Consider the following 27,502-nt stretch of genomic DNA (forward strand, 5'->3'; position numbering starts at 1 on the left):
TAAGCCCAACTTCGGCTTGCGCACGGTCATATTCCTTTTACGCTCTTTGAATCTTGTAATGACTGTAAACTTTCTTTGATATGGTATTAATCGTTAAAAAATATTCATGGATCATATATCTCAATAAATCTCAATAATATACCACTTATCGTTGAAAATACCTCACTTTTCGAATGTAGGCCTGTTGCATACGTTATCCTCTAGCAGTGCAATATGCAACTAAAGTACGGTATCTGAACTAAGCCTCGCTTCCCTGGTCAGTTATAAAGTGCGGCGTCAATAAGCTTGAAATTCTCGTGAAATGCTTGCTGTTTACTCTGCTGCTTTGTGATTTCTTTGTGAGATTCGACTTAAATTTGAGCTCATTACGCCCTTTTCTTGATAAGTCTAATGTTTTTGCATTGGTGTACGTGATGAAAATGATCTTAATGTATTAGGAATTCGGAAACCACTGAGTGCTACGTGGATGATTTGTTTAAGGAGTGAACTGGTTTAGAGTTTGAATAAGTTATTGCAGTGAAAACATGAGTATTACCATTGGGGATTTCTCGGAGTCTTCAGAAAGCAATTCCGAGGGTACCCCGTGCAGACTTTGCATGAAGAAATATGATTATTATTATTACAACTTATTCACTTCAACTGTGGCAAGCCAGATTACTGTAAAGGATGCCTTATATGATTTAGTCGGCTTAAAGGTAAGTGACGAGTTACATATTATCGATTTCCATAGTTCTAGTTATATTCCGTTCTATGAGTATATTTTCCACGATCCGTCTGAAATCTCGAGCATATGTTTTCATTGCTTTCTCAGGTTGCTGTGGGAGATGGCCTGCCTGGCACTTTATGTGCTCTGTGCTTGGAAAAGCTCATCGAATTCAATGATTTCAGAAATATTTGTCATAAATCGGACGCAGAACTGAGAAAAATTTCGTGTGGAATTTACTTCAGGGTGAGTGCATCTTATTATTTTTCATTGGAAGCTTCGTGTAACTTACAAATAATGTGAAATGAATGAATAGTTTCACGTTGATATCGACGAGATGGAATACTTAAGTAAGATGTTTGTATTTTGAAAATTGAACAGGTTAAGACAATAACGTGAAAAAGTGACTTAATCGTATATTTGATGTAGCCACGACTGGCTAAGTGCTAAGATTCATGCCTGCATCAAATTAATAAATGCAAAATTTACTAAAAATCACTTTGATTTGGATACAAGAGTTAATGGAGCATAAATTTGTTAATTAACAATATTTAATGATGTGAAAGGACCTCGCCAATGATCGACGTAGCAGTGAAACCAGTCCAGTTTCCCACAAGGTGTTTCCGAATCCTGACAAGGCATTTGTTAAATCGCAGTTGGTTATTTAGTGGTGAGGACTGCAGACGTTTTGTCTTTTCGTACTACTATGTGTTTAAAATTCAATCCTTGCAAAAAAAGTGGTAAATGGAATTCAACTATGACATCCTAGAAAAGGATATCAATGAATACGAAGAATTTTTTTTTAAAATGTGTTTTCGATATATTTCTTTTACTTTTAACCTCCTGTATGGATTTAAATTTGAACTGTTTAAGTTAAGGTCATTTACAGAATCGCATTTGCGTACGTTTTTTAAGTTTATTTGCCATTTTCTAGATGTATTAAACATTAAGTGATATTTGCAATTTTCTAGTTGTATTAAACATTAAGTGATGAAAGAAATGCAAAAATATACAAGCACTAAATAGTAAATTAGCTATACAAAAAGTATCCAATAAAATATTTCAACAAAAAGACTAAAATTTCTAAAGAAGGTTAAAAAAATTGATTCGACATACCATGGCTATTTAGTGTACTTGTCTTTTGTTATGTAATAATATTAAATATTTGCATTTTTTATATTTGTATCATATTTGATTGATTTGATATCAATATTATTTGCTAAAATTATCTATGTCAGTGGTTTATAATTTTTTATATCTTTGCTTACAAAAACTGTTTATTCAAATTATTTTATGGTAAATAATATTTTGTTTACAGAATTAAGGTGGGGTAGGTGCTACCCCTAGACAGCATATATCAAATGTAACGACCCTAGGAAATTTTTCAAGGCTTGCTAAAATCCTGAGATTCATTAAAAAATATAATTATTAATAACCAGAAAATAAAATTAGATTTGCGTTCCTCTCTCTGTAAAGTGGTAATTTTTATAAATTATTTCTTAAAGTCTTGTCAAGGGATCGCACTTTCCCTGTGCAGGGGGCAATTGCATCCCATAGCAGATGTACATTATATTTCTACATTACATGACACCTGGGGTAAGTGCAATATGCCCGGAAATTCAGCTTTACATTGCTTTTTATGGTATCACCTTAGGTTTAACTGTTCTAGAAATTCACTTTTATCTATACTGTTGGAAGTAGCTTTTTGTATCTTCTGGTTAATTAGGCATTACACTAAGGAATTTTAGTCCAATTTGTTTTACTAATGATGGTGACAGTATTCGAATTTCATACATTAATTTACAAGCATATTACAAATAGCTAATGTTTATAGAAGCTGAATAAATAATAATAAAGATAGCAAAAATGCGATGGTAATGTGATGATATATCCAGATGAAGGTACGCTGTATCGAAACTGGTCGCAAATATATTTTATTTTGTGAAACAGCAAAGTCTTTTCTTAACCTTTGTGCACAATAAAGATAGCATAAAGTTTGTATATGACTAGATATCTTAATATAAACTAGATTGAAAGGAACAAAAAATTGACTATAATGTAGCTTGCGTTATCAGTATAAAAAGCAAAAGGAAGAAAGAATGGAGAAAAACTCATGGTGTTCAAACAGTTGAGCAATGAATATTGATTTGTTTATTTAAAGTTGGGTTTTAACCTAAGAAAGATAGGCAAATTGTTAACTTATCCTCAACAGCCAACTAATGGCTTAGGTAATATTTTTGCAATGTCTTCCCTATGTATTTTGCTTTAATCCTCATTCTGTGGATAGGTGAAACTTATTTCAGTCCTACAAAGTGTCCTCAGAAAGCAAACCATGGGATCAACTGATTCATTGATCTCCAGAGTTTTCCATATGTGCAACAGACTTTTTACCACTGAATATGGTCAGAATCCAATCTCAACTACTACCTTGTATTTTCTGGAGCACACCAACTATCCCAAACTCTCTGAATACTACCAAAGGAGAGGGTTTAATTTTGCTATAAACACTTATACTCTCTTACTTAAGCACTAATGCAGTGATGCTCAAACAACCTAATGAACTAACTGTGCAAGTCGAGGGAAATACTCTGTTGCCAACAAATCTTGTCTTCCCTGGGTACGTAGAAAATGAAGTTTCATCCAGATTCTATGCATACATTCTGGCTTATTATTACGATGCAATTCATGTAGTGTCTTATGCAACAAATAAAAATGAGCATTTATCACAAAAGGTCATCAATCTTCTTCCTTGCATACTCAATCCTCAACCAATCTTCCCAAGGTTGGTCGTCTTTGAAAGGTATTTTATGCTATTTTTACGAGCATAATCGGCTATCATTTCCAAATCCACTTATGTAGACAATTCTAATCCAATTTTATCCATACACATTATCCCATATTTAGGAATCCGTTAATGTTTACTTGCACATTTTCTCCCCATTATATGGCAGTCCTTTTTGTGTTATTCTCACATAATTGTGCACCATTTCTCCTTGCAATCATAATTATTGCTTATATTATGACAGCAACCCCCATAATATGCACGAAATTTTTAAATATATGCAGCCAGATCTTAAATACAGCGAAGGAAATACTCGTGATATATCTACATAAAATATAAGCTTGATTTTGATATGGCTACAGGGAAGGTCTCAAGTTAAACTTTGCATAGACAATTCCAGCTGCATAGAACTTAGGTTATGACATTTAGAAAGATTGAAACGTTACGGCAAGAGCAAAATGCAAGGTAATTATTTTGTGAAAACTAACTTCAGAAAGTTTTCTTTATCAAGAAACTGAAAAAATAAAAGTTGATATGAGGACTCTAATTAAAAAACCTAGTTTTATAGTCTACAATGATTTGTAATATTTATACAAAGCAGTTTAATGCAAGAACTGCCAGACAGAAACTAAAAATTTAAGCTACACTACAATCACATAGCTACTTAGCACTAGAATGCCGAAGGGTGTCATTTTGACACCCTACGCGAACATTGTTTTCAAAGCTGGCCTTTAAAGAGTGTTGTAGAATAAAATATTTCGTGACTTTTAATCATTTTTAGGGCTGAGTAAGACGACAGTGTTAGGGATAGCCCCCTCTCTTTTTTCCGTCTTAAAAATGAATTTTTACCTGGAATGCTGGAGGGTGTTATTTTGACGTCCAGTATATTTTATCATTTGTTCATACGGTTTAGGTCTTTCATGGTATGTGGTTGGAGTATTACTAGCCAAAGTAGTATTTAAGAATAGTACATTACCTCCATGATTGTTCATGTTTTACATAATTTCAATAAAAATCAGCTGTTTATAATTTTTTCGAAAATTTATTAGCTTGTGAGGCAAGTATATTTCATACTATTTGTGAATGATTTGCCTTAAAACCAGCCAGATTTTACCGCGATGCCACTTATTTGCTGTAAAACACAAATGTAGTGACGCACGCCGCAGTGCAGTTGGTTTCTTCCAAACCTCTGTGTTCGGCTGCCTGGTGCAGAGTTAGGAACATTGGCTTGCTGGCGTGTCATGAGAAGTCGAGACGTTTCTCGACTTACGTCGGCAGTTTGGTCTTAATAATGTTACTGCATAGATGCCAGAGCAAATTATTGCAATACTAAATGATATTCCTCTATTTCATGCCATGAACTATGTGAATGGGCATCTAGCTTTGCTCTGAAACAGCTTTTTGTCAATGGTTATGTGTGGCCCAGGCTTGGTTATGGTTAGAGCATTGTAGTACTTCAGTTGCGAAAGATAAACATCTTAGTATATACACACAATTGAGTTGTTTTATCTGCTACTATGTACAGTATTAGCTATGTGTTCCTCATTGTGTTTGTATACGAACCTGGGTCAGCACTAGCTATCGGGCTGAAGAAATTTATGCGTAGTCGTGAGGTTGTATGCAGATGTGCTGGCCAGGCTTCAAAGCGATGATGCCTTCTCGCTCAACATCCTACCCAAGAAGGAGATGGACATGCTGTGGAACCATAGCATGGGCCACACATAGCCACAAATCTAAATGCCCATTCACGTAGTTCATGGCATCAAAGCATGATAAATATGGGCAAAAATACTGGCTTGTAGTAGATTAGGACAGTAATTATTTGATAAGTGGATTTCATTACCTTGGCAAGGACAACTCTCATCAAGCTGTCGGTCGTTTTACAGAGCATGCTGTATTGAAACTTATGCGGCCCTACTTGGCCAAGGGCAGAAATATCACTAATGGCCAATTTCACATGACTTTGATTGGTTTTGCTCGGAAAAAAGGGTACAAGCCTTTTGGGTACCTACCATAAATGAGAGAAAAAAGGACATCTCTGCTGGAATTAAAGCTTCTTGGGAAGAGTTGTATTAAAATAAATTGCACAAAAATGGTTATGTAACACTTACCCTTTATCAGGGAAAACCAAAAAAATGTGTTCATGGTCTAAGCTCTCTTCGCCCTCATGTGGTCAGTGACAACTCAAAGAAATCACCCGAAACTGAGCCAGAATGGACAAGAAACTGTCAAGTAAAGATAAAGTGCAATAAAAAAACTGTTGGCTTTTGTAAGCTGTGTAAAAAGTCGGTATGTATGGCAAAAACATTGCAAAAGTGCCAGAAATGTAAAGAAACTGCAACTTAGATAAATCTTTTTGGAAGCCTGTACAAAAAAGTATTCGATTTCTGTTTGTGTTTTTACTAAGTTTTTATGTTTTCTTTTATATAATGTTGTAGTTAAATAGTCGTAATTGATTTTGTTTCCAAATTTTCATCTGTAAAAGCAAATTTCCACATTCGAAGACAAAAACCTGATGCAAAAAAAGATGCCACAGTCCAAGAGAACAGATTTTTTTGCTTACAATTTTTTTACTTCAGTCAAAATCTCTTATAAAACATTAATTTTTTTGAAAATATTATGGAACCAAAAGCAAATATTACAATGAAGATGATGCTTTAAGTCAAGCGGCTAAGAAAAAAATAATCTGCAACATAACCCGGCTATAAGAACACGGGTGTCAAAATGACACCCTCCCGGCATTCTTGGGGTATGCCAATTTCCCGGCATTCTAGTGTTAAGGAAAGAATGATTGGATGTGGCAGGAAAAGTGCGACTCCCCGTCTTAATTCAATGTAATGATCCGATTTATAAAATTTAAAGTAAGCAAGAAAACTAACCCATGAAGAGGAGAAAACAAGTTCTTACGTAGCCCCTTTGATGCATTGATTCTGAAGGTACTGTGGTGTAACCTCTCCTCACAACCAACAACAGGTACGACTTGAACTGAAGGGTATATTTCCTAAGCATGTGGAGCGAGAATTTGAGGGATAAATATTTCAAAGTAGTTGGCTCTGGTTCCATTGCAATGGGTGAAATATGTTGTATTGCATCCACATGCTTCGAGAACGGAAATACGACCTTCCTTGAGGGAGGTCGCACTTACACCACCTCACCTTACAAGTTATTGTCCAAATAAATGTACCCATGAATGTACACTTGAATGAATGTACACATACATGTAATTTACCTGTGAAAATTGTTACCCTAAATCTCTATTTTAATTAGAAGATTTTAACTTCTAAAGAAGGGAGTGAAGATACTTTGCATGACCTTGATATTCCAGGGGTAACATGAGTATGCTGTGAATGCCACGATTTGAAGGCCTACTCATGGCCCCAATGATGCTATAATAAAGCCATAATAGCATGACCTAAGTTTTACCAAGAATATTCTTGCCCAATGTTGATTCTTATAGTCATGTGGTTTATGGTTTCAATTTTTATTTAACGTCATTGATAAGATTACAAAAATCCTTTTTAATCAAGATTATCAGCATTACTTATTTGTTGATTTTGAAGTAGGTGAGTTGTTTATCAGTGTTACTCTCTTTGCAGAGTTTTTTAGGAGAGGGGGCAGTTCATGACAATTTGAGGTCTTCTACTGAAACCAAGGACTGTGTTCATGATGCGATTGTAAGCACTTCAGAGGTAGTATGCTCAGTCCAGCCAAATGAAATATTCATTCTGGTGCCAGACATCCAACTGCCCACAGCCAATATGTTGGTAGGTTTTATTCTCATATACGGTAAAACCTGTGTCAGAAGATTCATTATTTTAGCTTTTGTTATATTAATATATCATTTGTATGATGAAAATAGGTTTTCCTAACATAAGTGTATGCATTTCTATGGTTATTCTTCTTTAATATTTTGATCATAAGGTGCATGATAGAAGGTGAAATACTTATCCATTTACTCACAATTCAATCTTAGTTGCACAATATGGCCAATGTTAAATGGTCTTGGTTTAAAATATAAGTGGCTCACCAGTTAACTCTCGAGTGATGAAACTTATTATGAGCTCATTTTAAATGAAGTGTGTCTCATTGGTCCCGAAAGGGACTGGAAGGCCATAAAATATTAGCATTAGGTGGTCCTCTTTGGGACTGCAAGTATGATAAAGGTTATTTTATGTGCATGGCTGTGACACAGCCACAGTAAATTCATTCTATGGTGGACAGAATTTAAATTGTACTGTCTGAAATGCATCTGTAACTTACCGTGGCACTTTTTGGGACAATGTCTGCAGTGTTCAGTGGGGGTGACTGTTGTAGTTACAAATGTTAGATGAAAAGAATTTTTTTGTGGAAGACGGTGATTTCGTTTTAAGAAGAAAAGTATTTCATGAGCCTCTCAACCGGTTGTGGGTTCATTAAAGTCTTTTCTCCTGCGTGTTGCCATCCTTGATAAACCGTGGGGGCCTAACACCTAGTACCATGAGTTTTGGTAAAATTGCCCTAGGAATCTGCCTTGTGATCTGCAATGTCAGCCCGCAATGGTTAAATTTGCAGCAGTCCAAGGGACTTTTTTCTCATTCCAATTCATGTGTATTTCATTTGTAATAGGAATTAAAACTCGATGACACAAATTTTTTTGTGAACATGTCCTGATTTGCTGATAGGAAGGAAAAAATAGCAACGAAAAAGTTGGACAACTTGATTTTACACGCAAAAAATGGGTACATATTAAGAAAAAAATAATTACAGGAAATGATAAGGGGCGGAAATTTTTTGACACAAATGATCCAATGAAGAATTTGATTCTCTTTCATATTCTATTGAAATTAATTGCCTCATTTAGACTATAAAGGCCCTCAAACTTGGCTGTCTTGCATTTAAATCAATGGTGTAAAAGGAACAATCTGATAGTTAACAACCAGAAAACTGTCTTCCTCCAATTTCAACATAAAAACTCCTTCAAAAAGGATCTTATCCCTCACATAGACAAAATCTCACAATCCTCTGATGTTGACACTACAAAGTTCCTTGGACTTCAAATCTCCACCAACCTTGATTGGGCACCTCACGTACAGGTCGTACTAAAAAAAATCTCCGTGGGTATATTTATGATTAGAAGGTTGCACCCGATTGTATCAATGGATACTTTAAAAATGGTATACTTCGCGAAAATTCATTCCCATATCTCTTATGGCATTCTGTTTTGGGGAAACTCACCTGCAGCAAAAAGAGCCTTTTCAGCCCAAAAACAAGCCATTAAAGCTATGTACCATGTCCCTATTTGCACTCCTGGTAAAATTTTCTTTGCCAAATCTAAAATCCTCACCCTCCATTCTTTGTATATCCTGACATGTGCCTTTTTTGTCAAAGCAAACCCTTCCCATTTTCTTCAAAACTCTACCTACCATGATCTCCTCACCCGTTCTAGAAATTACATCCATTCAAACCAATATTCCAGCTCTCTCTGCCTAAAAGGTCCCTACCACTCTGCCTCGATCCTATACAATAAAGTCCCCAATGAAATAAAGAATAGCAAATCACCTTCCAAATTCAAAATAAGACTGAAAGACCTCCTAGCTGAAAAATGCTATTATTGTATTAATGAATACCTGGAGGATGCATTATAAAGAAAACTTTCTAGATGGCAACCTGAATGCCTATATTTTTCCATACTTTCTGTTAGTATTTTTATGAGTGATTTATTTTTATGATGTAAATGATAATCTTGAGAATTCCCAAGAACCTGGAAAATTTTCAATCATGTATGTATGTTGGTATGTAATTATCTGTAATCTCATATTGACTTTAGCCTTGCAGATGTATAATTTGCCTATGGTGAAAGAAATAAATAAATTTCTTTACAGACAAAAGGTGGGATTTGAACATTTAACCCTTGGGTTGGTGACAATTATTGGGTGTACTACTAGGTACTTTCTCCCATGGCCATTTATACCCTAAATGGTGTTTAGCCTCACCAACTGTCTGCCTCCAATTTCTTATATCTTCTGTCTCCTCCTTGCAGACTCCCATTCTCCCTGTATCAACCAACATCTAATCCTTCAATCTTTTGTTGGGTCTTCCTGGAGGTTGTCTTCCATCAGGGTATTCTTACCGGTCTTTTTTTCCTCGGGCCTCTATCTGTCTTGGTATTCCCCTGCCAATGGCAATCTGCAGCTCTTAAGTTTCAGCAACTACGTTTTGGAAGTTGAAATGGTCCCTGAGTTCCCTATTGTGTTTTATTTTCCAGTTTTAATTATCTCTTATGGGTCGAAAAAAGCTGTTTAAAAACTTCATTTTAAAAGATACATAATAAACTTTTTTTTCTGTTCTTTTGTCGATGAGTCTTGATACAGCTCTATTCAGAAGGGTCGGTCTTATTTTGGTTTCACAAATTTAAAGTTTGGTTATGATGGATAAAGTTTTTGATGACAGGAGTCTGATGAGGACATACATACTTATACTACATTGAATATTATTAAAATATGTTATTAATATTGGGACTTTATTGAATGTAACCCTGCATTCTTTTCCAGTGTCAAGTACAAGTGGAGAATAAAGAATCTCAAAGAGAAGAGAATAATCAAATGCTGCATGGAACAACTGAAGATGGAATTGAAAGTGATGTAATAGACCTTTTGGCAACTTTTGATAACTTGGTAAGTGAACACTCTTTCCTTGTTTACACGTTCCGTGCTCATGATGCCACATCTACATCATGGCAGCCACTACCAAGTGGCTGATGACGTAAGGTTATGTCATGATTCCCTTTTGTGTTATTTTCCGCCCTGAGCATCAGCGCCCGGTGTTAGGGTATCGGAGATGGTCATTCTCCACTCTTTACGTATTTGCCCTGCTGAAAGCTCGGAAATTTTTTTCGATTTTTTCTATTTTACCCAGTTTTGCTCTGCAAGGACGTCTTTGGGGGTGGGTTTTTATAATCTATTTCATTATTACGTTCATTTTATAATGCAGAAAACAGTAAGATATTCTCACAATTGTTCTTATACCTTTAAAAAAACTTTAACAAATATTCAAAGTTAAATAAAGAAAGATCCTTTTGCAGTTGATTAAGATAGGTAAGATACTTTATGACAAGGTGTTTAATATTTCTTTACGAACTTTCACGCAATGATTAGCATGTGATTATTTAATTGGTTTTACGAGAAGGAATGGAAATATTTTGCCCTTGTTGTTATTTTTATTTTTAGTGTCATTAAATGCTATAGTGGTAAATTGCTTGGCTGGTTGCCTAATGTGGGGCATACTCTAGGTATGTGTAATTCAATATTTATGATAAATAATAAATGCTTTCTTTCCTGTACCTTAAAAGTTTCCGAGTGAATTTCATTTGCTATGATTTCATCATGGCAAAATTTTTTTATCACTGATTATTTGCTTGTACGCTTGAAATAATAACCATATTTGCATATTTTTTACAATAACTCAAGTGAAGTCCTGGTTCCACATTGCAATTTATTTTTACTATGTACATTACATGCACAATAGTTAGACTTCCCCATCCTTACGTTCTCTAACATTTGAATTAGAAACTCATTACTTGACTTATTCCATAATATGCCGTAAAAAGATAGGAGTTGATGACGGGAAGCTGGAAACCACTCCATTAAAACATGTGCCAATCATATGCATCAAGTGAGTTAAGAAAATTTATTCCCCAACGAGGTCTAGGAGAGAAATTGAGCACCTGCCTTTATAAATTAAGCTCTAAAACAAGACTATTTAGTGGTAATGTATAGTTATATAATCATTTTTATACGAATGTTTGCGTTTATTGCTTAATATCATTATTTTATGGCTTGAAGAAGCATATAAAATGTAAAAAATGTGAATTACATGGCAAATGGTGTATCAAAACTGGGGATTGGTTTGGTCCCCTAGTGGCAGACCATTGAAGCATGAAGTTTATTTATGCTCTGGGGTTTTCAAAAACAAATACATCCATCCATTTCTGATAAAAAACAATTAAAATAAGAGTGTGACTGTAGTACATTAAAAATTGGGTCATGGAAAAAATTAAGACATTTTTTCTAGTATATTGCTAAAGATGTGATGAATAATAAAAAAATGGATACTAGGGCTAACTGTAAATTTGAAAATGATGATGGAAGGGGAATTTTTATAGGTAAGGATGGAGAACTCAAGATATTACAACCGGAGATAAGTAAAGGTTTAAGATTGGAGGGCGCATGGAAAATAAAATTGCCGACCGTAGACCAAAAGAGAACTCCTTTTATAGGAGTTTCTTTCCACCATTGGTTCACAAAAGCATCTTTGGAGGAGGTTGCAAATACACCTGATTGTAATGCAATACAGCGTTTCCAGTAGCAACCCAATGCCAATGATGGATCCAGCAGTTGACAGTCCCTCTGAGAATCCTCTCTTACTGTAGACCACAAAAGGTGGCTGAAAGCATGCACGCATGAAATGGAATCGAGGAGTTAACTGCTTCATCATACATATGTACTACCAAATAAAAAAATGGTATCTGACATGTCTGCATAGTTTTCAAGACATGCAGTAATGTTTGATAATTTTGTAGTCTTCCACAGTAACAAAATGCAAAATGAACTGGCTAGCTCCCATCATGATGGATTATGTCAGCCATAAAAAATTTATTTTGAGATAATTGTGACAAAATAATTCATCCTTATTTGAAAACTAGTTTTAGCAGCATGAAATGACAATGATGCAGTTGGTGCACTCAAATATGCATCCACACACAGGAACCCACCTACTGTTTGAAAAGAAAACCAAGATACCAGTGTTTGATGGGCTATATCATCTATTCGAGGCAATCAATTTAAATGACCCAAAAACATACATAAGAGAATTTATTTCTATGTTGGATAATTTAATTTAAAAATTTCACCTTGGTCATTGTATTTCCTGTACTTAATTTTTTTTAAATAGTACCCGTTTTTTGTGTGTAAAATCAAGTTGCCCAACTGTGAGCATTTGGTATTTTCACATGTTTCATTCCAGTAACTTGGAATTTAATACAAGAAAGCCAGAAATTTGGTTGACCATTTGCAGAAAAAAAATTGTTTGCACAACAGAAATTGATAGATTTGTTGTAAACAATGCAAATATTTGCTAACTTCAAAACCAATGGATCAAATGAAAATTGATTGGTGCTGATGTATGAAGTACGATGATTTTAATATTCCTGTTTATAACATTTACATACAATATTGCTTATAAAGTCAGTATCACTCAATATTTATCTAAATGTTTCTACATGTGTACTGGCAGCTCTATCGTGGGAGAGGGAAGAGACATGAGGTGCGTGGTTGCCACCAACTCGGCCGAGGCAACAAGTGGGCGATTCATATACTACCAGGGTACAATGCATCGAACTAAATGATATGGCAACTGTGCACAGCATTGAGATACTTCCTCTTTTCTGTTGTTTTGGTCTTCCTCAGTAGGCAGAGAAAAACTGACAACCAGAGTCCAACAAAAGAATAATTATCAAACGGTATTAAATATACTGCTGCCATTTAACGCGTATGATCTAAATTCTTGCATTATTTACATTCCACGGCAAACAACAGTACCAATAAATTTTCAATTGGTCAAATGGTTTGGAAGTTAGCATATATTTGTGTTGTTTAAAACATCCATCAATTTTCGTGATAAAAGCAATTTGTCTTCTAAAAACTATTTAGAATAGATCCGGCTTTTTTACCTCAAAATTCCTAATTATTGGAATGAACAGTACGGGGATATATAGAGCTCAAATTTGGGCAACTTGATTTTACACGCAAAAAACGGGTATATATTTAGAAAAAAATAAGTACAGGAAATACTATGGGGCGGAAATTTTTTGACACAAATGATCCAATGAAGAAATTGATTCTCTTTCATATTCTATTGAAATTAATTGCCTCATTTAGATGATAAAGGCCCTCAAACTTAGCTGTCTTGCATTTATTTACAGACAAAAGGTGGGATTTGAACATTTAACCCCTAGGTTGGTGACAATTATTGCGTGTACTACTAGGTACTTTCTCCCATGGCCATTTATACCCTAAATGGTGTTTAGCCTCACCAACTGTCTTCATCCAATTTCTTATATCTTCTGCCTCCTCCTTGCAGACTCCCATTCTCCCTGTATCAACCAACATCTAATCCTTCAATCTTTTGTTGGGTCTTCCTGCAGGTTGTCTTCCATCAGGGTATTCTTCCCAGTCTTTTTTGCTAGGACCTCTATCTGTCTTGGTATTGCCCTGCCAATCGCAATCCGCAGCTCTTAAGTTTCAGCAACTAAGTTTCGGAAATTGAAATGATCCCTGAGTTCCCTATTGTGTTTTATTTTCCAGTTTTAATTATCTCTTATGGGTTGAAAAAAGCTGTTCTAAAAACTTCATTTTAAAAGACACATAGTAAACTTTTTTTTCTGTTCTTTTGTCGATGAGTCTTGAAACAGCTCTATACAGAAGGGTCGGTCTTATTTTGGTTTCACAAATTTTAAGTTTGGTTATGATGGATAAAGTTTTTGATGATAGGAGTCTGATGAGGACATACATACTTCTACTACTTTGAATATTATTATGTTATTAATATTGGGACTTTATTGAATGTAACACTGCATTCTTTTCCAGTGTCAAGTACAAGTGGAGAATAAAGAATCTCAAAGAGAAGAGAATAATCAAATGCTGCATGGAACATCTCAAGATGGAATTGAAAGTGATGCAATAGACCTTTTGGCAACTGATAACTTGGTATGTGAACACTCTTTCCTTGTTTACACGTTCCGTGCTCATGACGCAACATCTACATCATTGCAGCCACTACAGAGTGGCTGATGACGTATGAATATTGCAATCATTGAATAGTTAATCATGAATATAATGATGGTGCTTGCCCATGCAATTTTATGGCGTTACAGTTTTATTTCCTCACCAAGAATTTTAAAATAATAACAAAATACATTCACTCATTGAACATGATTTATGTGAAAAGTTATCAGTAGCCTACATTTATGTTGCACATTCATGAAACACCTTGGCCCAGTCATGCTATATGAATAGCTTCTATTGAGCAGATTATGCAGAAGGCACCGAGATGAATTGGTATCTAAATGACTCTAGGCCCCAGGAAACAGCTTTCTTTCTGTATTTATCTGGTGATACCCATGCTGGGTGCATATTATGATTATTTATGCTACTCGGTGATGGTAACCTAATCTCCTTTGAAGCTAGATTCAAAAAGGAGATGTAAATTGAGATGTCTTTTTGAAAAAGGTTACCATAGTTTTAGTAAGTTTTTATGAGGAGTTTTCATATTGCATAATCGGAGTGACTTCATGGCTCTTATCGCCAAGGTCAAAGCACGGAAAAATATGTTTATTGTGTTGACTAACAGATATAAATCGTTATCCAATAAATTTCTTGTGCTCTACGTTACATAGTCACTGAAGTCTCTTGGGATACACTATAGTTTTTGGGATTCATCTTAATTTCCTGTGTAGTGCATTCTTTTTTGATAACCCAAATTTCTGTGCTGGAAAAAGTTTTTGTTAATGACACAGCCTCACAGGTTATTTGTAAATATTTATAAATTTTTGTAATGCGATTTTTAATTACTGTGTGATTTTTTACTTGCCTACCTGCTTTTACTCTAGTCATCTCAGTATTGATGAAGCAATCACTGTCTATTTTTAGTAAGTTAGCCACTGCGGGGTAGTGGACTTACATGATTTGTTCATGCTTTCTCAATTCTCTCTTCAGCTATTTTGCCCATGAAAGCTTCTAGGTATCTCGATGTTGTTTTTTAACTTTCCAATCTTTCAAAAAAGCATGTAATGCTATAGCAAAATGAAGGCTGGACACGAGGATGGCATCATACCAACAAGAAGGCATCTATGGTCATGTGATACAGTGCTTTGCCAGAAACATCAACCCTTTCCTACCGGTGCCTACAATAGGAAAATGTTTTCCATGCTACAAGTAGATTAAGAATATTTGAAATCTCTCTGTGCTGAATTCTCGTTTAGAGTGGAGTTACCTTGGTATTAAAACATTGCACATATTTTTTTCTATAATTTACTCTTACAAATAACGAATTACTGATATTTTTTACCATAGCCGAATTTTTAACAAATTTCTAGTTTTAATAACAACAAATTTAGTGAACTCAAGGTACTAAGACTTTTATTCCAGAACTCTGTCATTTTAATGCTTAAATTTCATTAAAAAGTTGCTTATGCACAAAACAGATCAAATAATTAATTTAAATGATTAACAAATTGTATTATGCAACAAAATATATCATTGCAAAAACCAATGGTAATATAACCACTTCCCAATGGATTCCTGTGGTGAGGATGATGGTAAAGGAGTGGGAGGGTAATTGCCTAGGACTTGCCCTAATGTCTCGCTAATTGGAGTGATGGGCTGGGCCTGAATGCATACACTCGGCGATGGCATAAAAGAGCATAAACTCTTCCTAGTGACTACCCTTGGCAACTTCAGACATGGTTTATACGTTTTGACTGAAGAAGCATATCTATTTCACGTCATTTAACGCATGCATAGCGTGAAATTAGACTGTGCGTTTCGGGTTGCTTACCCACAAAACTGCTTTCGGGGACACGAGAAAAGGTCATTTTCTCGCTAATTGGAAGGAATCGTGTTTGATGTAAAATATCAAGGAAAGACCAATGTTATACATTATTGGAAAAAATGAGTGCTTGCTAAAACCAAATTTAACTTATTTACATTTTTAACGTTTTTTGTTGAAAATTTCGAAATTTCAAGACGGAAATGCGAACAAAAGATATTAACAGAATTAAAAAAATCATACCTGTGATACTTACCCGGGTACGCAACTTTTTTCAGGTATTACGTTTTGCTCCTAAATAAAAGTGGCAACTACGAGGCACCCTGTTGCCCATTGGGTCAACCTGATGGTTAGCACAAAAGGGTTGATAAGTATTCATTGGCATTGGTTGAGTTCCCTGAGAGTTTTGTCTTTTACATTTGGATAATTGAAGAAAATCTCTTGTTAAATGAGTGGCAATAGGAAGAGGAGCAAATTTTTTTTTCTATTTTACCCAGTTTTGCTCTGCAAGGACGTCTTTGGGGGTTGGTTTTTATAATCCATTTCATTATTACGTTCATTTTATAATGCAGAAAACAGTAAGATATTCTCACAATTGTTCTTATACCTTAAAAAAAACTTTAACAAATATTCAAAGTGAAATAAAGAAAGATCCTTTTGCAGTTGATTAAGATGGTTAAGATACTTTATTACAAGGTGTTTAATATTTCTTTACGAACTTTCACGCAATGATTAGCATGTGATTATTTAATTGGTTTTACGAGAAGGAATGGAAATATTTTTCCCATGTTGTTATTTTTATTTTTAGTGTCAATAAATGCTATCGTGGGATATTGCTTGGCTGGTTGCCTAATGTGGGGCATACTCTAGGTATGTGTCATTCATTCCTTATGATAAATAATATATGCTTTCTTTCTTGTACCTTAAAAGTTTCCGAGTGAATTTCATTTGCTATGATTTCATCATGGAAAAATTTTTTTATCACTGATTGTTTCTTGTACGCTTGAAATAATAACAATATCTGCATATTTTTTACAATAACTTAAGTGAAGTCCTGGTTCCACATTGCAATTTATTTTTACTATGTACATTACATGCACAATAGCTAGACTTCCCCATCCTTACGTTCTCTAACATTTGAATTAGAGACTCATTACTTGACTTATTCCATAATATTTGAAATACTAACAAGCATTTTATTTGGCATCCTCTCCAACAACAAAATGCTTTTGAGAACATCTTCCCTTGATGCAGTCTCATGCTGCTGAACTCTGAGAAACGGATCCGGCCCAATGGTATATACATCCAAGGATGTAAAATGGGAAATGCATGTCCTGCAGTAAAATTAGTAGATGGAAATATTAAACCATAGAAGAATTTCCCCGCTTTGTGGCCTTATTTTTCATACAAGAATTATGACGATTTCCCATATTTTATTCAAAATATTATTGAAAAGCTCATCCTCATATGACTTTGATTGCTTCAGGAGAGAGAAGATGCATGATCAATTCATGTCAATTCTCCAAGCTCTTCAAATCAATGAGAACCTATGTACGTTCTCTGACTCTAACACTCCTCTGACTGACTGATTATTCAAAATAAGCCCCGGTATAGACACATTCAAGGAAACAATGGACAAAGTAGTGACCCCCTCTCGTGGCCTAAGTTTGGAAGAGTGTAAGGTTCCATGGATAGCTAGGCTGGAAAATGGTGAATATATGAGGGGAAAGTGCTACAGGATGCAATAAAGTTGTATATGTTGATGCAGCAAAGGGTTTGGTGCTGCAAGTCCTCCAACTCAGAAGTGTTTGGAAAAGGGCATTCAGAGAAGATGGTAAACAAATGACGGAGGATCATTTTTACTGCAGCCGATCCTTTTTATATGGATAACTTTTATAACAGTTTTTTAGATTCCATCCAAATGGGAAACCAAACTTGACCACTGAGGAGAGGCAAGAAAGGTATTCCTCTTGTGATGCTCTGCCAGGAATTTAAGAAAGATGAGGTAGTGGAGGCCTTTTCTGAGGATAAAATCTGTATCCTAAGGTTGAAGGATAAGAGGGAAGTGCAGATGATCAGTGCTGAATTCAGTTCAGTGAAAGAAATGAAAAAATCCACGAAAAGACGAGGGTGCACGCCAAGAAAGCCTCAGGCGGTGGTTGAATACAGCAATTACAATTGTGGCATTGATCATTGGGATCAAATGATGTCTTACTTTTCCATTGAAAAGATATCCATCAAATGGTACTAAAAATGGGGAATCCACCTACTGAAATTACTGTTGCTGAACTGTTATTTTTTATTCAAAGAAAATTTTTGGAAAATTACCGTCATCGACTTCATAATTCAAATTATAGAATCTCTTATGACGGTATCTGTACCTTCGACCCCTTTCAGGAGATAGTCATCCTAGCCTTCCTCATGCAAAACCAAGGGCATATCAAGACTTTCCTGATTATCTGAAAAACAAGAAAGACAGGAAATACGAAAATAGAAGAGATGTAGGCAGTGCTTCAAGAAGAATGACCACCAAGACACATCATATTATAGCCCCACCTGCCAGGCTAAGCCTCGATTGTGTCTTGACTGTTTCCAGAAGTATCACAGGAATTTATTATGCAGATAATTATTTACCCAGTGGGAAAAAAATATTTTTTTATATTTTCTATTTAAATGTTTATTTAAAAATGATATAATTTAATGTATAGTAATTAGTAAATGAAAAAGTATTCTAATTATGCTGTCCCATTTCTGATTTGTTAAACAATATATTTCATTCCAATAATTCTTTGTTCATACAAATTTTCCTTTTCATTTATTAAAAAAAAAATATATATATATATCATTGTAAAATCTTATCCAGAGGATATCATATCACTCAGTTGCATTTTCCATCATAGAGAGCAACAATTTTGCTGGAAATATTGGTAATATGTACTTCCAATATTTTATTTAGAGCAATAAAACATTTTAAATCATATTTAAATGTATCATTTCCAGATTAAAGATTAATAATTTTCTGCATTTATATTTTCATTTTTTTCCAGAAAGTTATGAAGTCTGAAGGTTCATTACAGTGCTGACAAATAGCAAAGAAATATCGGAAACATGTAGGTGTATTGTGTGAGGGTATCACAAGTTTGACAGGATATTTAGAAAATTTTAATTTCAAATTAAAATATCAGGAGTGAATTGAACTCTCTCATTTCCATGCTGCAGGCATTTCTGTGAACCATTTGTAATGCTCCTCAAATGACGACATCAGTCAAGCTTGCATGCAATGGAATGGGGCTCTTATGTTTTCTCTTTGACAATAGTACTGGAAAACTCTTATCTATCATCCATACCTCATTCTCAATCATAGAGAGGAGACCGTAAAAAGATAGCAGTAGATGACGGAAAGCTGGAAACCACTCCCTTAAAACATGTGCCAATCATATGCATCAAGTGAGTTAAGAAAATTTTTCCCCAACGTGGTCTAGAAGAGAAATTGAGCACCTCCCTTTATAAATTAAGCACTGAAACAAGACTATTTTGTGGTAATGTATAGTTATATAATCATTTTTATACGAATGTTTGCATTTATTGCCTAATATCATTATTTTATGGCTTGAAGAAGCATATAAAATGTAAAAAATGTGAATTACATGGCAAATGGCATATCAAAACTGGGGATTGGTTTGGTCCCCTATTGGCAGACCATTGAAGCATGAAGTTTATTTATGCTCTAGGGTTTTCAAAAACAAATACATCCATCCATTTCTGATAAAAAAACAATTAAAATAAGAGTGTGACTGTAGTACATTAAAAATTGGGTAATGGAAAAAAATTAAGACACATTTTTTCTAGTATATTGCTAAAGATGTGATAAATAATAAAAAAATGGATACTAGGGCTTACTGTAAATTTGAAAATGATGATGGAAGGGGAATTTTTATAGGTAAGGATGGAGAACTCAAGATATTACAACCAGAGATAAGTAAAGGTTTAAGATTGGAGGGCGCATGGAGAATTAAATTGCCAACCGTAGACCAAAAGAGAACTCCTTTTATAGGAGTTTCTTTCCACCATTGGGTGACAAAAGCATCTTTGGAGGGGGTTGCAAATATACCTGATTGTAATGCAATACAGTGTTTCTAGTAGCAACCCAATGCCAATGATGGATCCAGCAGTTGAAAGTCCCTCTGAGAATCCTCTCTTACTGTAGAACACAAAAGGTGGCTGAAAGCATGCAGGCATGAAATGGAACCGAGGAGTTAACTGCTTCATCATACATATGTACTGCCAACTAAAAAAATGGTATCTGACATGTCTGCATAGTTTTCAAGACATGCAGTAATGTTTGATAATTTTGTAGTCTACCACAGTAACAAAATGCAATATGAACTGGCTAGCTCCCATCATGATGGATTATGTCAGCCAGAAAACATTTATTTTGAGATAATTGTGACAAAAAAAAATTCATCCTTATTTGAAAACTAGTTTTAGTAGCATGAAATGACGATGATGCAGTTGGTGCACTCAAATATGCATCCTCACGCAGGAACCCACATACTGTTTGAAAATAAAACCAAGATACCAGTGTTTGATGGGCTATATCATCTATTTGAGGCAATCAAGTTAAATGACCCAAATACATACAAAAGATAACTTATTTCTATGTTGGATAATTTAATTTAAAAATTTCACCTTGGTCATTGTATTTCCTGTACTTAATTTTTTTAAATACATAGTACCCGTTTTTTGTGTGTAAAATGAAGTTGCCCAACTGTGAGCATTTGGTATTCCCACAAGTTTCATTCCAGTAACTTTTTGATACAAGAAAGCCAAATATTTGGTTGACCATTTGCAGAAAAAAAATTGTTTGCAAAACAGAAATTGATAGATTTGTTGTAAACAATGCAAATCTTTGCTAACCTCAAAACCAATGGATGAAATGAAAATTGATTGGTACTGATGTATTAAGTACAATGATTTTAAGACTCCTGTTTATAACATTTACATACAATATTGCTTATAAAGTCAGTATCACTCAATATTTATCTAAATGTTTCTACATGTGTACTGGCAGCTCCATCGTGGGAGAGGGAAGAGACATGAGGTGCGTGGTTGCTACCAACTCGGCCGAGGCAACAAGTGGGCGATTCATATACTACCAGGGTACAATGCATCGAACTAAATGATATGGCAACTGTGCACAGCATTGAGATACCTCCTCTTTTCTGTTGTTTTGTTTTGGCCTTCCTCACTAGGCAGAGAAAAACTGACAACCAGAGTCCAACAAAACAATAATAATCAAACGGTATTAAATATACTGCTGCCATTTAACGGGTATGATCTAAATTCTTGCATTATTTACATTCCACGGCAAACAACAGTACCAATAAAATTTCAATTGGTCAAATGGTTTGGAAGTTAGCAGATATTTGTGTTGTTTAAAACATCCATCAATTTTCGTGATGAAAGCAATTTGTCTTCTAAAAACTATTTAGAATAGATCTGGCTTTTTTACATCAAAATTCCTAATTATTGGAATGAACAGTACGGGGATATATAGAGCTCAAGTTTGGGCAACTTTATTTTACACGCAAAAAACGGATATATATTTAGAAAAAAATATGTACAGGAAATACTATGGGGCGGAAATTTTTTGACACAAATGATCCAATGAAGAAATTGATTCTCTTTCATATTCTATTGAAATTAATTGCCTCATTTAGATGATAAAGGCCCTCAAACTTAGCTGTCTTGCATTTATTTACAGACAAAAGGTGGGATTTGAACATTTAACCCCTAGGTTGGTGACAATTATTGCGTGTACTACTAGGTACTTTCTCCCATGGCCATTTATACCCTAAATGGTGTTTAGCCTCACCAACTGTCTTCATCCAATTTCTTATATCTTCTGCCTCCTCCTTGCAGACTCCCATTCTCCCTGTATCAACCAACATCTAATCTTTCAATCTTTTGTTGGGTCTTCCTGGAGGTTGTCTTCCGTCAGGGTATTCTTCCCAGTCTTTTTTGCTAGGGCCTCTATCTGTCTTCGTATTGCCCTGCCCATCGCAATCTGCAGCTCTTAAGTTTTAGCAACTACGTTTGGCAAGTTGAAATGGTCCCTATTGTGTTTTATTTTCCAGTTTTAATTATCCCTTATGGGTCGGAAAAAGCTGTTCTAAAAACTTCATTTATAAGACACATAGTAAACTTTTTTTTCTGTTCTTTTGTCGATGAGTCTTGAAACAGCTCTATACAGAAGGGTCGGTCTTATTTTGGTTTCACAAATTTTAAGTTTGGTTATGATGGATAAAGTTTTTGATGATAGGAGTCTGATGAGGACATACATACTTCTACTGCATTGAATATTATTAAAAATATGTTATTAATATTGGGATTTTATTGAATGTAACACTGCATTCTTTTCCAGTGTCAAGTACAAGTGGAGAATAAAGAATCTCAAAGAGAAGAGAATAATCAAATGCTGCATGGAACAATTCCAGATGGAATTGAAAGTGATGCAATAGACCCTTTGGCGACTGATAACTTGTTATGTGAACACTCTTTCCTTGTTAACACGTTCCGTGCTATATGATACAACATCTACATCATGGCAGCCACTACCAAGTGGCTGATGACGTAAGGTTATGTCATGATTCCCTTTTGCGTTATTTTCCGCCCTGAGCGTCAGCCACCGGTGTTAGGGTATCGGAGATGGTCATTCTCCACTCTTTACCTATTTGCCGTGCTGAAAGCTCGGAAATTTTTTTTCCGATTTTTTCTATTTTACCCAGTTTTGCTCTGCAAGGACGTCTTTGGGTGTGGGTTTTTATAACCTATTTCATTATTACGTTCATTTTATAATGTAGAAAACAGTAAGATATTCTCACAATTGTTCTTATACCTTTAAAAAAACTTTAACAAATATTCAAAGTGAAATAAAGAAAGATCCTTTTGCAGTTGATTAAGATGGGTAAGATACTTTATTACAAGGTGTTTAATATTTCTTTACGAACTTTCACACAATGATTAGCATGTGATTATTTAATTGGTTTTACGAAAAGGAATGGAAATATTTTTCCCTTGTAGTTATTTTTATTTTTAGTGTCAATAAATGCTATCGTGGTAAATTGCTTGGCTGGTTGCCTAATGTCGGGCATACTCTTGGTATGTGTTATTCATTCCTTATGATAAATAATAAATGCTTTTTTTCTTGTACCTTAAAAGTTTCTGAGTGAATTTCATTTGCTATGATTTCATCATTGCAAAATTTTTTTATCACTATGATTATTTGCTTGTACGCTTGAAATAATAACCATATTTGCATAAATTTTACAATAACTTAAGCGAAATCCAGGTTCCACAATGCAATTTATTTTTACTTATACATTTCATTCACATTGGCTAGACTTCCCAATCCATAGGTTCTCTAACATTTGAATTAGACTCATTACTTGACTTTTTCCATTATATTTTAAATACTTACAAGCATTTTATTTGGCATCCTCTCCAACAAAAAAATGCTTTTGAGAACATCTTCCCCTGATGCAGTCTCATGCTGCCGAACTCTGAGAAATGGATCCGGTCCAATGGTATATACATACAAGGATGTAAAATGGGCAATGCATGTCCTGCAGAAAAATTAGTAGATGGAAATATTAAACCATAGAAGAACTTCCCCACTTTGTGGCCTTATTTTTCATACCAGTATTATGACAATTTCCCATATTTTATTGAAAAGATTATTGAAAAGGCCATCCTCATATGACTTTGATTGCTTCAGGAGAGAGAAATTGCATGATCAATTCATGTCAATTCTCCAAGCTCTTCAAATCAATGAGAACCTATGTACGTTCTCTGACTCTAACACTCCTCTGACTGACTGATTATTCAAAATAAGCCCCGTTATAGACAGATTCAAGGAAACAATGGACAAAGTAGTGACCCCCTCTCGTGCCCTAAGTTTGGAAGAGTGTAAGGTTCCATGGATAGCTAGGCTGGGAAATGGTGAATATATTTATCTTTTTCAATTTCTTATATCTTCTGCCTCCTCCTTGCAGACTCCCATACTCCCTGTATCAATCAACATCTAATCCTTCAATCTTTTTTTGGGGGTTCCTGGAGGTTGTCTTCCATCAGGGTTTTCTTCTCAGTCTTTTTTTCCTCGGGCCTCTATCTGTCTTGGCATTGCCCTTCCCATCGCAATCTGCAGCTCTTAAGTTTCAGCGACTAGGTTTGGCAAGTTGAAATGGTGCCTGAGTACCCTATTGTGTTTTATTTTCCAGTTTTAATTATCTCTTATGGGTCGAAAAAAGCTGTTCTAAAAACTTCATTTTAAAAGATACATGATAAACTTTTTTCTATTCTTTTGTCGATGAGTCTTGATACAGCTCTATACAGAAGGGTCGGTCTTTTTTTGGTGTCACAAATTTAAAGTTTGGTTATGATGGATAAAGTTTTTGATGACAGGAGTCTGATGAGGACATACATACTTCTACTACATTGAATATTATTAAAAATATGTTATTAATATTGGGATTTTATTGAATGTAACCCTGCATTCTTTTCCAGTGTCAAGTACAAGTGGAGAATAAAGAATCTCAAAGAGAAGAGAATAATCAAATGCTGCATGGAACAACTCAAGATGGAATTGAAAGTGATGCAATAGACCTTTTGGTAACTGATAACTTGGTAAGTGAACACTCTTTCCTTGTTTACACGTTCCGTGCTCATGACGCAACATCTACATCATGGCAGCCACTACGGAGTGGTTGATGACGTATGAATATTGCAATCATTGAATCGTTAATCATGAATATAATGATGGTGCTTGCCTATGCATTTTCATGGCATTACAGTTTTATTTCCTCACCTAGAATTTAAAAAAATAACAAAATACATTCACTCATTGAACATGATTTATGTGAAAAGTTATCAGTAGCCTACATTTATGTTGCATATTCATGAAACACCTTGGCCCAGTCATGCTATATGAATAGCTTCTATTGAGCAGATTATGCAGAAGGCACCGAGATGAATTGGTATTTAAATGACCTTAGGCCCCAGGAAACAGCTTTCTTTCTGTATTTATCTGGTGATACTTATGCTGGGTACATATTATGATTATTTATGCTACTCGGTGATGGTAACCTAATCTCCTTTGAAGCTAAATTCAAAAAGGAGATGTAAATTGAGATGTCTTGTTGAAAAAGTTTACCATAGTTTTAGTAAGTACTTATGAGGAGTTTTCATATTGCAAAATCGGAGTGACTTCATGGCTGTTATCGCCAAGGTCATAGCACGGAAAAATATGTTTATGGTTTTGACTAACAGATATAAATCGTTATCCAATAAGTTTCTTGTGCTCTACGTTACATAGTCACTGAAGTCTCTTGGAATACACTATAGTTTTTGGGATTCATCTTAATTTCCTGTGTAGTGCATTCTTTTTTGATAACCCAAATTTCTGTGCTGGAAAAAGTTTTTGTTAATGACGCAGCCTCACGGGTTATTTGTAAATATTTATAAATTTTTGTAATGCGATTTTTAATTACTGTGTGATTGTTTACTTGCCTACGTGCTTTTACTCTAGTCATCTCAGTCTTGATGAAGCAATCACTGTCTATTTATAGTAAGTTAGCCACTGCGGGGTAGTGGACTTACATGATTTGTTCATGCTTTCTCAATTCTCTCTTCAGCTATTTTGCCCATGAAAGCTTCTAGGTATCTCGATGTTGTTTTTTAACTTTCCAATCTTTCAAAAAAGCATGTAATGCTATAGCAAAATGAAAGCTGGACACAAGGATGGCATCATACCAACAAGAAGGCATCTACGGTCATGTGATACAGTGCTTTGCCAAAAACATCTACCCTTTCCTACCGGTGCCTACAATAGGAAAATGTTTTCCATGCTACAAGTAGATTAAGACTATTTGAAATCTCTCTGTGCTGAATTCTCTTTTGGAGTGGAGTTACCTTGGTATTAAAACATGCACATATTTTTTTCTATAATTTACTCTTACAAATAACGAATTACTGATATTTTTTTCCATAGCCGAATTTTTAACAAATTTCTAGTGTTAATAACAACAAAGTTAGTGAACTCAAGGTACTAAGACTTTTACTCCAGAACTCTGTCATTTTAATGCTAAAATTTGATTAAAAAGTTGCTTATGCACAAAACAGATCAAAGAATTAATTTAAATGATTAACAAATTGTAGTATGCAACAAAATATATCATTGCAAAAACCAATGGTAATATAACCACTTCCCAATGGATTCCTGTGGTGAGGATGATGGTGAAGGAGTGGGAGGGTAATTGCCTAGGACTTGCCCTAATGTCTCGCTAATTGGAGTGATGGGCTGGGCCTGAATGCATACACTCGGCGATGGCATAAAAGATCATAAACTCTTCCTAGTGACTACCCTTGGCAACTTCAGACATGGTTTATACGTTTTGACAGAAAAAGCATCTCTATTTCGCGTCATTTATCGCATGCATAGCGTGAAATTAGACTGTGCGTTTCGGGTTGCCTACCCACAAAACTTCTTTCGGGGACACGAGAAAAGGTCATTTTCTCGCTAATTGGAAGGAATATAGCTATCGTGTTTGATCTAAAATATCAACGAAAGACCGATGTTATACATTATTGGAAAAAATGAGTGCTTGCTAAAACCAAATTTTACTTATTTACATTTTTAACGTTTTTTGTTGAAAATTTCGAAATTTCAAGACAGAATTGCGAACAGAAGATATTAACAGATTTTAAAAAATCATATCTGTAATAGTTACCCGGGTACGCAACTTTTGCCAGGTATTACGTTTTGCTCCTAAATAAAAGTGGCAACTGCGAGGCACCCTGTTGCCCATTGGGTCAACCTGATGGTGGGCACAAAAGGGTTGATAAGTATTCATTGGCATTGGTTGAGTTCCCTGAGAGTTTTATCTTTTACATTTGGATTAGTAAAGAAAATCTCTTGTTAAATGAGAGGCAATAGGAAGAGGAGCAAATTGCATGTAGTTTTCTACTATGCAAGTGCTAAATTAAGTATTGATACCGAGTATCGAAGCTAACTAGGGGAGTGTTCAAAAATTGGGTCTCGGATTTCAATAAAACTTTGTATTGGTCTAGTATGTGGTATGCTGACCACAAATATACTTCCACGTGGGGTTATATAACCAATTTTTAAACAAAAGACGCCGTTAAACATTTACAGGGCAAACATTTTGCCACATAAACTGCGCCTCTGATAAATTGTGTCGTAGTCCAATGGTCATAGTGCCCATGTACGATTCGGTCGTCCCGGGGTTGATTCATGTGTGCAGCAATTTTTTCACAATTTCTTTACACGTTTTGTGTTAAAAAAATCCTGCTCTTTATCATTTTTTCCATGATTTCCATGGGAAATTACATGTTTCTGCATGGAAATCTTTTACTGC

The 27,502-nt window shown here is 35.0% G+C and overlaps 1 protein-coding gene across 3 annotated transcripts in view; it reads left to right on the plus strand.

Moving 5' to 3' along the window:
• Positions 1-280: 280 nt before the first annotated feature.
• The window catches only part of LOC124172206, a 47,147-nt gene continuing 19,925 nt past the window's right edge, over positions 281-27,502 (plus strand). Inside the window, exons 1-6 of one of the 3 annotated variants that reach the window (XM_046551629.1) lie at positions 281-695; positions 812-949; positions 7,082-7,249; positions 10,016-10,138; positions 14,108-14,227; positions 22,492-22,688. In XM_046551629.1, the coding sequence (XP_046407585.1) occupies positions 525-695; positions 812-949; positions 7,082-7,249; positions 10,016-10,138; positions 14,108-14,227; positions 22,492-22,656 (885 nt within the window). In that variant the 5' untranslated portion in view covers positions 281-524 and the 3' untranslated portion in view covers positions 22,657-22,688. Of the gene's footprint in view, positions 696-811; positions 950-7,081; positions 7,250-10,015; positions 10,139-14,107; positions 14,228-22,491; positions 22,689-27,502 lie in introns of those variants that run through there. The other 2 variants (XM_046551628.1, XM_046551630.1) reach the window with 2 other exon arrangements.

Source organism: Ischnura elegans, assembly GCF_921293095.1.
Source record: "Ischnura elegans chromosome 13 unlocalized genomic scaffold, ioIscEleg1.1 SUPER_13_unloc_1, whole genome shotgun sequence".
In the NCBI taxonomy this organism is placed as follows: Eukaryota; Metazoa; Arthropoda; class Insecta; order Odonata; family Coenagrionidae; genus Ischnura; species Ischnura elegans.